This window comes from Vidua chalybeata, chromosome 9, assembly GCF_026979565.1.
Source record: "Vidua chalybeata isolate OUT-0048 chromosome 9, bVidCha1 merged haplotype, whole genome shotgun sequence".
Taxonomy (NCBI): domain Eukaryota; kingdom Metazoa; phylum Chordata; class Aves; order Passeriformes; family Viduidae; genus Vidua; species Vidua chalybeata.
Genome location: NC_071538.1, coordinates 27,213,594 through 27,226,271, shown reverse-complemented (window position 1 = coordinate 27,226,271; position 12,678 = coordinate 27,213,594). Strand labels below are relative to the sequence as shown.

At 42.6% G+C, this 12,678-nt stretch overlaps 1 protein-coding gene across 1 annotated transcript in view; it reads left to right on the top strand.

The window, feature by feature from the left end:
• The window catches only part of CRB1 (crumbs cell polarity complex component 1), a 94,968-nt gene that overhangs the window by 33,461 nt on the left and 48,829 nt on the right, over window positions 1-12,678 (top strand). The window contains exons 4-6 of the mRNA XM_053951116.1: window positions 135-330; window positions 3,721-3,860; window positions 5,208-5,390. Coding sequence (XP_053807091.1) covers window positions 135-330; window positions 3,721-3,860; window positions 5,208-5,390 — 519 coding nt within the window. The remainder of the gene's footprint in view (window positions 1-134; window positions 331-3,720; window positions 3,861-5,207; window positions 5,391-12,678) is intronic.

The window sequence follows — 12,678 nt, the reverse complement described above, 5'->3', positions numbered from 1 at the left end:
AGGAAATGCCTTTAAAAACCAGGCAACTGCATAAAGAAAAAAAATATTATGTGACTATTGTACTTCAGACAGTTCTTGCTGAGATTTCCAAAGCTGTCTCCTAAGCCTGGGGTTTATTGTCTTTGCTTTTGAAGGTACGAACTGTGAGGTGGAAATCGATGAGTGCTTGTCCCAGCCATGCCTGAACGGGGGGACCTGCCACGATTCCCTGGGGAGCTTCTCCTGCTCGTGCGCGCGGGGCTTCCTCGGGGACCTCTGCGGCACCGACATCGACGAGTGCTCCAGCCAGCCCTGCCTGCACGGGGGACACTGCGCGGACGGGGCCAACGGGTAGGTGTGCCCGCCCTGGGCAGGGCTCAGCCAGCTGCTCCTGGGATGCCTCTGCAGATGGGAACGCTACGGGAGCCTGCCTGGCCTGCTAGCTCACCTCCTTCCACATTCCAGATTTCACTCCTTGGTCCTGCACTAATTTCAGTTTCGGTTTGAAAACCATTAAAGAATGCCAGTCTGGTGTCAGAGCCAATAGGACAACAAAACATTTATGGCAAAGACTGACCGAGAAGTGTATTTTTCATATTTGTACGTTAAATATTTACAACACGCTGTTTTCTTGGCTGTTAGTAGTGTCATTTAGATATCAATTCTGTTTCTAATGCTTACCAAACTTTAGTTTCCAAGAAATATGTGAGACTCTATAAAACTGAATTTGCTGACAGCAGCTGCCCACACTGACAGACAGAAGGACTAGAAGAGAGGCAGAGAAAAACTGTAATAACTGTAACCATAGTAATAGCTATCATTAGGAAATGTGTCAGAAACTTTACAGGTATATAGTACAACAGCTACTTGTTCAAAACAACCTGCAGCCCATGGGCAAAAAAATAACAATAGTAATTAAAAAAAAAAGAGAATACAAGGCAATGGAAAAGTGAGATTCTCCACCTACTGTTACTGGCCCAACACAGAGGTCTAAGTGGAGCTCTGGCATTCACTCACCAATACTGCATTTTCTGGCTCAGCACGAGCTTCCCAAACTGAACACACATATGTATATAAACTCAGTCTGAAAGTTCCCCGGTGTATTCATGCAGTTGCTCCTCTTGCCAGTACAGGATTTGTCCTTTATTGTGTATTTTCCAGTTTTTATAAAGCAGTTTTGAAGATATTAGTGCCCAAAAAATCAGTCCAGAAGTGATGTTAGCAAAAGGCGTGCTTGCCTTGAGTGAGGGGGTAAGAGATCATATTCTGGGGATGAGTTTTTGTGCAGTGTGGTGGCATGGCACCAGCCTCGTGGAGCTTCTTTTCAGCAGTGCTAAATAGCTCTGAGCAGGACAAAGCAATTTATTATTTCCCAGTGTAGCTAAAGCATGACAGCAGTGAGAGGGGGTCACCTTGGACCTGACTCAGACCTGTGCAGCAACCTGGAAGCCTTTTGAGGATACATGTGTGAGGTGAGCAACTGGGATGCTCATTCAGGCCAGACTTAATCCTGCTCATTTTTCTCCTGGCTTTTAAATCTGAGGTACATACAAGACCAATTTTAATTGGCTTGTAGTACTGCAGGGTATCTGGAGAACAATTGGAGCTCTTTCTGTATTTGTTACATGATGGAAAGGAATGGACAACAAAGCAATTCAAAACAGAAGGTGTCCAGCAATTTCCTTTCTTTTGTGTATTTTTGGGGATAAATGAAGAATTGTGGTACCTAAGCAGGAGTTTTCCTTTTCTTACTAATCTACAGTACAGCTGAGGCTTTGGTGTCTGCCACCAGCTCACACAGAAATGTGTACAAGGCAATGGATTTAGCACAAAAAGCTGAAAATACAAATATCAAAACAAATTCTCTCGCAAATTTCAGACTGACCTTCCAGTGATGTTTCATGAATACAATGAAGTACAAGCTGATCTCTTCAAAAAACATTTTCACATAAGTAAACATTCTTATTTAAACTCAACAGTTTACAGACTTAGCTGGACTAGAACACCTAGTGTACCTAGTCATAGAGGATATCCTGCATGATCCATGTCTTTTCTCCATGTTCCCAGGAGCTCTAATGTCCATAGGAGATTCCATAGGAAAGAATGCCTACATGTCTTGCTCTCTGCAGATTGTGAGAATATCAAACAAGAAGTCAAATATGCTAGATAGAGTATCTAAATTATCACTCTTACTATAAAAAGCCATCTGCCTGCTCAGCTGTAGCCTGCTCACAAGCAGGGCACCATCCAGAATCCCTGAAGGTCAACAGCAATGTCAAATGCTAAAAGATACCCAAGAAAAAGGCACACAGGTGGGGCTGCATATTAAGCAATGAGTTCTGGATATTCCTCCCTGCTCCATGATTCTGAACCAAAGGGAAAAGTAACTGGGACACAGGCAGAAAAATAAGCTTTCACCAAAGCTAAACAGCACCAAACTGAAGATGCATGGGAGAAAGGTGTGAAAAACTCAGCAGAAGAAGGAGACTTCAGGTTTGGGAACATACCTCAGAATGAAAATTACTTTTCTGATTCACATCTTCCTCATTACTTTTTATATCTGAAATTCAAATACCACCTGGTCTGAGTCATCTCTGGTTTTTATTTAGGAATAATCCATACACCAGTAATAAACTGGCCAGCCAGAAGTTTCTGCTTATGCACACACTTAAACAGTGTAGTAAAAAGTTTACACTTTTTGGTTTGTTAGACTGCAGGAGCCAGTTGTTCTCTGATGTTGCTTTATGTTCAACAATTTCGCTTTCTCTTCATATATTTACTCTAAGAGTTGGATATAAAGCACAGAAATTATTAAATAAGTATACTTATATCTTGCTCAGCAAGATGCCCTACAAATACAATTGTGCAATAATGGTGTTATCACGTTAATGTAAAAGAAAATAGAAGAAGAAATTTTTGTTTCCTATAATTTTTTTAGGTGAAGATCATACAAGCCTGCACAATTAACTTGTATCTTGCAAAAGCCTGTATTTTCATATGACATGTTAACTTTATACTTGATGACCAAATAACAGGTGTGCTGCTTTTTATAGCACTCAGCTCTCCAGGAAAAAAAAAAAGCAAACAAAACTTCCCAGACATTAGTGATATCTGCACGTTGCTAATTTCTATATGTACACTAGTTTGTTTACTTATGTGGTAGTTGCACTGCTATCAAAAGGGAACTGTATTGCTGTTGTTATTGGGACTTAGCAAGCAATTGACATTTTTGTTCTAACCTAACAATAAAAAGCTGGTTTGCAGGGAAAAAAAAAATCATTTAGTTGAGGAAAAATAAAATTCCTTATTTTTCTGCCAATGCAATTTCTACCAGTCCAAGAGGAAGGGATACTGCCTCCTCCCTTTTCAGTTTGTGAATAATGTTAATCCAACAAAACAAAATTAAAAAAAAAAAAACATTGAAAATACCACAAACTTTTTTTTTCTCCCAAAAATTAAAAAAGAAGAAGAAAAAAGAAGGATCAATCATTCTTAGGGTTGTGTCAAAACCAACCCACAAGCAGTTCTTTTTCCCCAGACAAAACCACATACTTCAGGGAAAAGCTCATTGTTGGTTCCCAGTTTCTGCAGTTTCTCCTAAAGCACCAGATGGTGGTCTCAAGCTGGACTCACCCCTGTAAGCTGCGAGCCAAGGCTACACAAGAAGCCTGCGCAGGTTTGGGAACAAAGCCCAGATCTCTTGACTTCCAGCCCGAGTGAATATTGCATTCTGTGTTGCAGGTACAGCTGCAACTGCACCGGGACTGGATTTATGGGCTCGCACTGCGAGACCCTCGTTCCCTTGTGTTGGTCACAACCATGCTACAACAACGCCACTTGTGAGGACCACGCTGACAATTACACGTGCCACTGTTGGCCAGGTAAGCTCCAAGTTCTCCTATACATGTTCCTTGAGTAGTAATAGAGACTTTTTTTTTTTTTTCTCCCTGATAATAGTAAAATAAAAGAGGCTCCATACCCTCAGAAGTCCTCTGTGGCCTTGTGTTTACATGGGCTTCACTCATCATAAGGCAGAGCCCTTTGGGTAAGTTGCTTGCTTTTCCAGCTAAGAATTGATTGTCCTGAACAGCAGAAGTGGGCAAAACAAAGGCACCAGCATTATGGTGCCAAGACAGGAGATAAGTCAAAGCTGGGAGCCATCTCCCTGTGACTTAATCCTTCAAACCGTGTGACACATGCATCACTGCTGCAGCTGGCACTGTTTTTAGTCCTCATTAACACAACCTTTAAACCAGTCTAAAAACTTGTGTCTGGCAATGGGCAGTGGAACCCAGGGGTTGTGTTCTCTACCAACTGTTTGCAAACAGGCTCCACATCACGGTGCTGATGCTCTTTAGAGACCACACAACTCTATCAGCACACAAACTACAAGAAGCCTCTCTAAGGAGTTTATGTCTGAAGGAGTTTATGAGCTTACTGAGGATGCAGCAGCACAGACAGCAGTCAGCCCTAAATGCCTCACTGTTGTTGCACTACACAAGCCTTGGTGCAACAGATAATGAAAAATTAGGCAGAACCCTTAACATTTTCCAGAATTCAGGCATCATTGTAGCACTTAAGCCTCCAGATGAAATACTTTAAAACCACCAAATTATTTATACTCTCTGCCCTCCTCTGCTTTCCCACAACCTGAAAGTGTATTACACCACAATGCAGCACCTTGTTACCCACACAAATCTCCACATTACTGCCTAAAAAAGACCCAAACAAATCCTTTATGGCACAGCTCAGCTCACTGATGTGGAGTAACCACAGCAATGTCCGGCTGCCAAGCCCTGGCAGGGAGCTGCAAGCGAACACTCGCAGCGTCAAGGAGCTGAGGAACACTGAAACCATGTGCAGCTACTATTCACAGGGTATATTTTGGGGTCTGGAAGAGAAGAACAGCACACGGAATGACAGAATTGTAGAACAGTTTGTGTTGCAAGGGAACTTAAAGACTATCTAGCCTTCCTGTTCCTAAAAGGCACCTCCAAGAAATATGGAGAGGGAATGTGGTGACACGACAAGGGGAAATGGCTCCAAACTGAGAATAGGTTTAAATTAGATATTAGGGAAAAATTCTTTACTGCGAGGGTGGCGAGGCGCTGGCACAGGCTGCCCAGAGAAGCTGCGGCTGCCCCATCCCCGGCAGCGCTGAAGGCCAGGCTGGAGGGGCGGCTGGAGCCCCGTGTCACAGGCCTGACCTTGCGGCCGTGTCTCCGCAGGCTACGCGGGCCCCCGCTGCGAGGAGGACATCGGCGAGTGCCGCAGCAGCCCCTGCCTCGCCGGCGGCGACTGCGTGGAGCGCTCCTGGGCCGGCCTCTACGGGCTCGTCCCGGGGCTGCCGCCGGCCTTCCGCTACGACCGGGCCGAGGGCTACATCTGCCGCTGCCCGCCGGGCTTCGCCGGTAAGGGCCGGGGCCTGGGCCGGGGAGGGGGGCCCGCCGGGCAGGGCCGAGCCCGGCCCCGCGGGGCGGCACTGCTCCACCGCCCGCGGCAAAACAACCAACACTGTGTGCACAGCCCTGCCCTTACAGTGCAAAAAGAGTCCAATGTACAGCTAGCCGTAATCCTGAAAGAGATGCGTCCATCCTGCCTTTATTCCACCACAGCCAGCACTATTTAGCACAGCCGCAAACCGGTCAGGTTCGGACTGCGTGCTTCTGGGGCTACAGTACTGTTCTAACTCCACCCGCTTGTTCCCTCTGACGGAAAAAAAAAATAATAATGGCTATATTAATTTATCCAGCCTTCAGTTTCTCATTCCATTCATCTCCCGAGAAGCTTGTGAACTTCATGTCACGTATAATGTATGACTGCTGTCTCCAACATAACAAGTACAAAAGCTTATGGACACCACTGCTTTCTCCTTGAATCCCCTACTTACTTTTCTTCAGAGTGGCATCGAGACTTGTTTTTGTTCCAGCCCTTCCCCTTAACTGTCCTTCCCTATCCTGTCACTGAGTGTTGCTGTTGTTCTTTTGTTCTGCCTAAGAGAGCACAGTCTGAGGCTTCTACCCAGGCTTCCAGCGTCTCCCAGGCTGTCCCAAGCACCCTTACCTCTTCACATGCCACTGCTTTCTCTTCACTCCGGTCGGGGATGTCCAGACCTCCAGTTTCTTTCCTTTCTGACTTGTCCTAATGTGGAAACTTCTAAGCTCTGTGAGACAAACAGGTGTGTTTTGTTGATTAACCATCCTTTGTCCTCTCATTTCCTTATTAGTTGCCTTCACCTGGCTTGTTTGCCTGATTTGGGTCATGATGATTCTATGGCTTTTGTTCATATGGAGGACTTACTCCCCCGGTCTGAAACTCTTAACTGGTCTGGAAAAAAAATGTGTCAGAATGTATGTAAATATATCAATCTTGAATCAATTTTTCAATCTATAATCTCACCATTCACAATGCAGGACTCTCCAAAGCATGAGGGAGAGAAAAGTATTTGAGACCCTGAAATTTCTACTGACCCTGCATGCAAATTAAATTACATTTTTAAAAACCATAAGTAAGTTTAGTTACATACCTGTTGGATGCTATATATATAACTTTAATGAGAAAAAAAAACCCCAAAATAGTTATTCTTACTAAACAGTTTGCCCACACTTTGGCAGGAAGGTTTACCTCCGATCTGGACAAGCAATTTCTCCAGTTATAGCCAAAATATAAATAAGCCCCTAGTTTTAAATGAGAATTAAAGATTTAAGATTAGAGTTGATAGCAGTAGTGTGATTCAAGGTAGCAGGTGAGTCCTTGATCAAGACTATTTACTATATGGTGCTTATATAATGGAGATGAGCTAACAGGAAAAAAGGTCAGATCCTCTCATCTGCAGCATATTTCACTGACACCCCAAATCCTGCATTTCTGCAGCTGTAACTCAGGAGCTTTTCCAGCCTTAACACCTGAATAGCTGTATGTGCTGATGTGCCTTCATATTCCAAGAGGACAGAGATTTTATTTAATAAACCACATTCATTTTATTATGCCTCTATCCTCAGTAAAGCACTCATAATAATGTCATAATCATACTTCACCAAAGTAGGTTATATGCAGAAATAATAATCCACACACCCTGCATTGCAAGGGCCTGATCCAAAAAAGCCATTGAAATGGAAAGATCTAATCAAACTGAGGATTGTTGTCAATATGTAACAAGCATCTTTGAACTTATTGGATAAAATTGCTAACAAATTAGTGTAACTGAACTGAAAAAACTGAGAATATCCACTTTTTGGACTACAGTTTTAAGTCTAAGGGCAGGAGATAATGGAACTTAAACACATGTCTATGTGTTAAAACATTTCCCTCATAAACTGGGAGAAAGGAATAAATATCTTGTTACAAACAGTGATTTTTCAGGTGACTTGAAAAGTAGTCAGTAGTCCTACTGAAAGTCTTAAAAGGATCAAATCTGTAATCAAAATTATTTTGACATTTTGATTCTTAAAAATAAATCCATAAATCCCAGTCTGGAGACTTTATCCCAGCTAGAAACTCTTTGAGGACATTAGATATTCCTTATCCGGATCTAAGATAGAAAATTTCTGCACAGGTTCTACAAAGGGTTAAACTTCTCCCGTTCCCTTTTAAATCAGTGTTTGTGGATACTCAGATTTCAAGAGGTCTCAGTACTTCTGCAGTAGCAAGCCCTAGCTTTTTTTATATTGCCTTGGCATCCTGGCCCCCTAGCACAACAGTACTTTTAATAAATTGGGCTTTTATTTAAAGGTCTTGTGATTTGTTGCTGCGAGGTAAAGGCAATAGTTACCCCAGAACTGTGTCCTTTCATACTGTGGATATATTGTATTGCTCTAGCACTGCACCTTTGTTAAAAAGGCTGTTATTTGAAAGGTTAAACTTTTCACTCCGCTCATGAAAACCTGTGAGAAAGGAGAAAGGCAGAGCTATGTATTTGGTAGTGACTCATTTCACCAGGTTGTAATAAACTTAACACCATGTCAAAATTAGAGAGCTCCTGAACTTGCAAGGTCTACCAAGTGACACATTCCAGAGTGGAGCGGAGCCCAAGGAGCAGGGAGTATGCCAGGCAGGCAGGTCCTGCTCCCTGTGCTTAAAAATCTGTGCTGCCCACGGTCCCCAGGCAGGGGGACAGTGCTGGGAGCAGGGGTGAAGTCCATGCATTCTCCTTCTGCACGGTGAGGATGAGAGCAGCAGAGCCCACTCCCCTGGCTGCAGGCAGGGTGCCTGCTGCCACACACGAGTGCTGGCTGCTGAGGGCCTGGCCACTGCTGCTGTCTTGCTATCTGCTGTGTGCCAGCTGTGCCACCAGCACTGCTGCTTGCTTTGCCATCAGGAATTCCTAAATGGTTTTTGGCCTTTTCGTTTGTCTTGTTTTCTGTTTTCCCCTTTTAAATTTCCTTGGCCCTTTTCCCAGCCTGTTGGACTACTGCAAGAGAAATGATATGATCAGACTGGTGTCGTATGCATATTGAATTCCTGCCATATGCATGGGGGAAAGAAACTGTCTCCCAGAGCCAGAAGATGAGGCAGATAAATGGCCAGTATGGGAGAGTGCTGAACACTCAGCTAAGTAAAGAAAACCTCAAGCCAGACACTGAACTGGGAATGTCATGGGACCAGTACTTAGAAACTGAATTATTTGGGCTTTCATTCTGCTCTTAAGGCAGGCTGACAGAACCACAGAGCTTCCATCTCCCTGCATGTCTGTAGGTGCTGCTGTGGGCAGAGCACCCACCAGACAGCAGGGCAGACTGAGCCAGCCATCCTCCTCTCCCCTGGCCTCTGACAGTGTGGGACAGACATAAAGATCTCATCTCCAAAATCCAAATTTTATATTTTCATTTATTTCCTTATCTGCCTCTCAGCTGTTCACACCATGGTAGTCAATCATTCCTCCATTAGGCCAGGTTAATTCACTTTATGTCTTGGCCTGTCATCACAGTTTAAAAGGTTATTTTCTCTTGATTCTGAGACTTTAGAATAAGACAAAGTTGAGCAAGGAAAGAATGAGGATAAAAAAAGAGAAAATACAGAGAGAAAAAGCAATTTTCAAGTTAAGAACCTTTCTCCTCTTTTCAGTGGGACTAAAACTTCTCCCACAGGCAAGAGAGGCCCTCAAAATTAACAGGTCCAGAGGTACTGTTGGCTAATTATTATTCCTATACAAGCAAAGTTTCAAGAAAGAAAATGGTTGATACCATGAAATATCCATCAAAATTAGCTGGTTTAAGAAAAAATTCCAAGTACATTTTTGTGTACTACACAGATGAATTGCTGAAAAATTAGAATTAGGGCTTGAGATCTCTCTCTCGACTTCTTACCACTCTGGAACCACAGAGGCTGTAATTGGCATGCAAACATATTTCTTCACTGCCCAAACTGTATTCACAGTCAGTATAGGATCCCTTTTTCACTGCTGGACTCCTGTGAAATGTTTCCTTACAAAACCAGCTTGGTGGTGTCAGTCAGATGAGCAGCACAACATGAAAAAGTGGCTGTTCTCTGAGCGTGGCATTTACTGCTTTCCTGGACAGATTCCTACAGCGCTGCCCCATCTCTGTCCCAGCCCCTGTGATCTCCACGTGTCCCTGTGTTCAAAAGCACAGGAGGAAGGGGGAGGAGAAGCTCCTGTCCATGCTCCCAGCCAGTCTCCAGGGGCTCCAGCACTCCATGGGCAGCGTAGGCATGGGCTGGACCAACACAGGATGCCCTCAGGGCCTGGCAGGCGCATACTGCCTGTAAAAACCCTACACCAAACAGACAATTAGCACTTTAAAGTGCTTTTCCAACTCTGCTAAAGTCTCTGATCTTGAAAGAGCATTTGGACAAGCTTTTAATGATTCTACCCACTAATGCTATTTAACATTGCTTCAGTTAGTAGCATCCTGGTAAGGAGATGTTCACATTGTCACCAATGGTTGGCTCCTCCTCTATTTCTGCCACAGAGTTTTTCCTTCTCTCCTTTTTTCTTAATTTTTGGAAATGATCAGAGTATTCTCTGAGAAAGACAAAGTGTGTCCTTTACCACTGGTCCGTGGTCTTTTCCAGGGGGCAGCAAATTCTTTCAGGCCCCAAGAATGAGGCATGATCCTTGGTTTCTTGCTTGTCGCTTCATTCACAATCAAACTGCTTTCTTTGCAGTAAGCACTAATGATTTGTCACATGCTTAGCTCCCAGACCAAGCACACTGTTAGTAATCATAGTGTGATTACTCTTTCTGGATAGTTCTCCAGAAGGAAAGCCAAAGTTGAGCTCACAATTCACACACTTTGTAAGGTAATGGCCATGCAAGGGCAGCAATACCTCAGAACATTGTGGGCAGCACTGAAATTGGGTTGTAGCTGGAAGAATTTATGAATCTGCCATTCCTTTATCAGTTACCATTACAGAACTAGTGGGACATTTCAATTTCATTTCTACTGTAGGTAGTGTTCCTCTTGAACAGCTTTAAGAAATACCATTTAGTAAGAGAAAGTGTAATTTTTACATTCTTTCACCATATAAATCACCACAGCAACTAAGACTGACTTGTGTTTTTCATGACAGCTCTTTCCTTAACAGCCCATATCTTGAGACAGTTTATGAAAGCCTAATAGCTTTTTTTTTTTTTGGCAAAAATTAATCTTCTTATGACTTAACTTGTCCCCTGCATGGCAGCAGACTGTGAGAGCGATTGCTTGAAGGCATTGACTCTACTTGTAATGGTTGTAAACCAGTTGATTTGTAAACCAAATGGTTGTAAACACTTGTAAACCAGTGTTTACCACTGGTTAAAGAATCCTGACTTAGTGAAAGACTTCAGAAAAGAGTAGCATATATCCCTAAGTGTTGTTAATAACACCTGAAAACATTTCTGTGATTACAATATTCTGCAGCTTGGGTTTCACTCACTAGAATCTGAATGTTTGTGTATTATCCACACTTCAGAAAAATAGAATAAGGTCCAATAGGATCAAAATGAATGATGCTACTTGGATGAATAGTGGAATCTCATAGCTCATGAAGGATGTGTTTGTACTTCATTATCAGATCCACTTACCACAATTAATGCGCTCCAAGTAGAGACTGAAACAATTTCAAATCCTAGAAACAAAATATGCACCTAGCGTGGGCACTGACTATGCAGAGGACTCCTTGTAGTGAAATAAAATTTGGCTTAATTGAAAATTTCAGCTTTTCCCTGTTATTCCTCTTATACAAGGGAAGTTTTTGACAGAAAAGTGTTTTTACTGGTAATGCCACTCTGTGTTAAAATTTAGCAAAAGCTGAACCTTGATCATGAGGAAATGAGCTCTCAAGCTTTTCATGACAACTCTTTACAGAATTAGTTCCCAAACCTGGTTTTGTAGCACTGTGACTGATATTTAGAGCCCTGATATACCTATGTATATTTTTTAATGAGAAGTATGTATTACAATCTCTCTCTTTGTTGCAAGTTGCAACTAGGAATGCAAAGACATGTCAGCCATCACTTCTGCATTATTCATCGCCAAAGGAGTGCACAAAGGTCAGATGCTTTGGGTTTTTTGGTTTTTTTTTTTTGTTAGAAATATATGATATTCAAACATTAGGAAGCATCTACCATTATTCTTTTCAGAGCATGTATAGAGTTGTATGCTTTAAAATTTGACAGCTGACCCATCGTTACTACGATCTATTTTCTAGTTGCACTGATATGTTAAGTTGTATAATGTAGTCCAGTGTGATTGACAGAGCCTGGAAGCAGTGGATATTTTGAATCTGGCACATCTCTCTGTGTTAAACAGTGTTGCACATAAACACTTTTTAGCATGAAAAGCTTTTTCCTTGAAGGGAAGGAGGAGGGGATGAATGGCTTTTAATCCATAAGCTCCCAGATCTTGCAACACAAAGACAGATAAGGTCCTCAGATGTAATGAATTTGGATGTCCAGTACCTGGAAGAAAATGCTTAAAGAAAAAAAAAAAAAAAGGCAGTTGGATATTGTTTTGCATCAGGAATAATGCTTTTAAAGCATCTGGTTTTTTCCCCAACACTCATTCTTGGTGGGTCATTCCATCATATGATTGACTACTTGTTAAATCAAGTCTATCCAGTAAGAATTTTCCTCCTGGGGCCTTCTTCAAGCACTGCCTACTTACCTTTTTGATTTCTTTCTTAAGTCTCTGGATAAACCTTTCCTAGCCTTTTTAATTGGCATAACTCATGCATTTATAGCCTCTCTACAATCCAATTTTGCCACCTCTTGGCTGAGCTTATGAACCTGCTCAGTTCTGTCTTTCTCTATTGAAGAATTTCTCTGGTCCTTTCATTTCTTTCTTGTTTTTTCCCCAGCCCAGCAGCGTTACACATCTGATGGCACAGGCTACCACTAATGAGAGTTGAGTTTGAAGTGTGGTCTAAGTGATAATCATGCACAAACCTGTGTGAAATCAAAGGTCCTGCACACACCAAACTCACAGCAGAACTTTGCTCGTCTCCTTCGGAATTGGATCGTCCATCTCAGGAGTTACTTTACAGCATGTGCTTTCTAGCACTGCTTCGTGTAAGACTGCATTGTTCTGGTCCAGTTACTGGCAAATTGCAAAGTTAAGCAGATGTACAACTTCTGCCCAAACAGAAAGGAGCTTTCTTTAAATCTACACATCCAGCTTTCACTGCTCTGGAGAAAGTGCTTGGCAAGTAGACAGTAAAGAGAAGACCTGTGCTATGGGACTAATATATTTTACTTTCTCA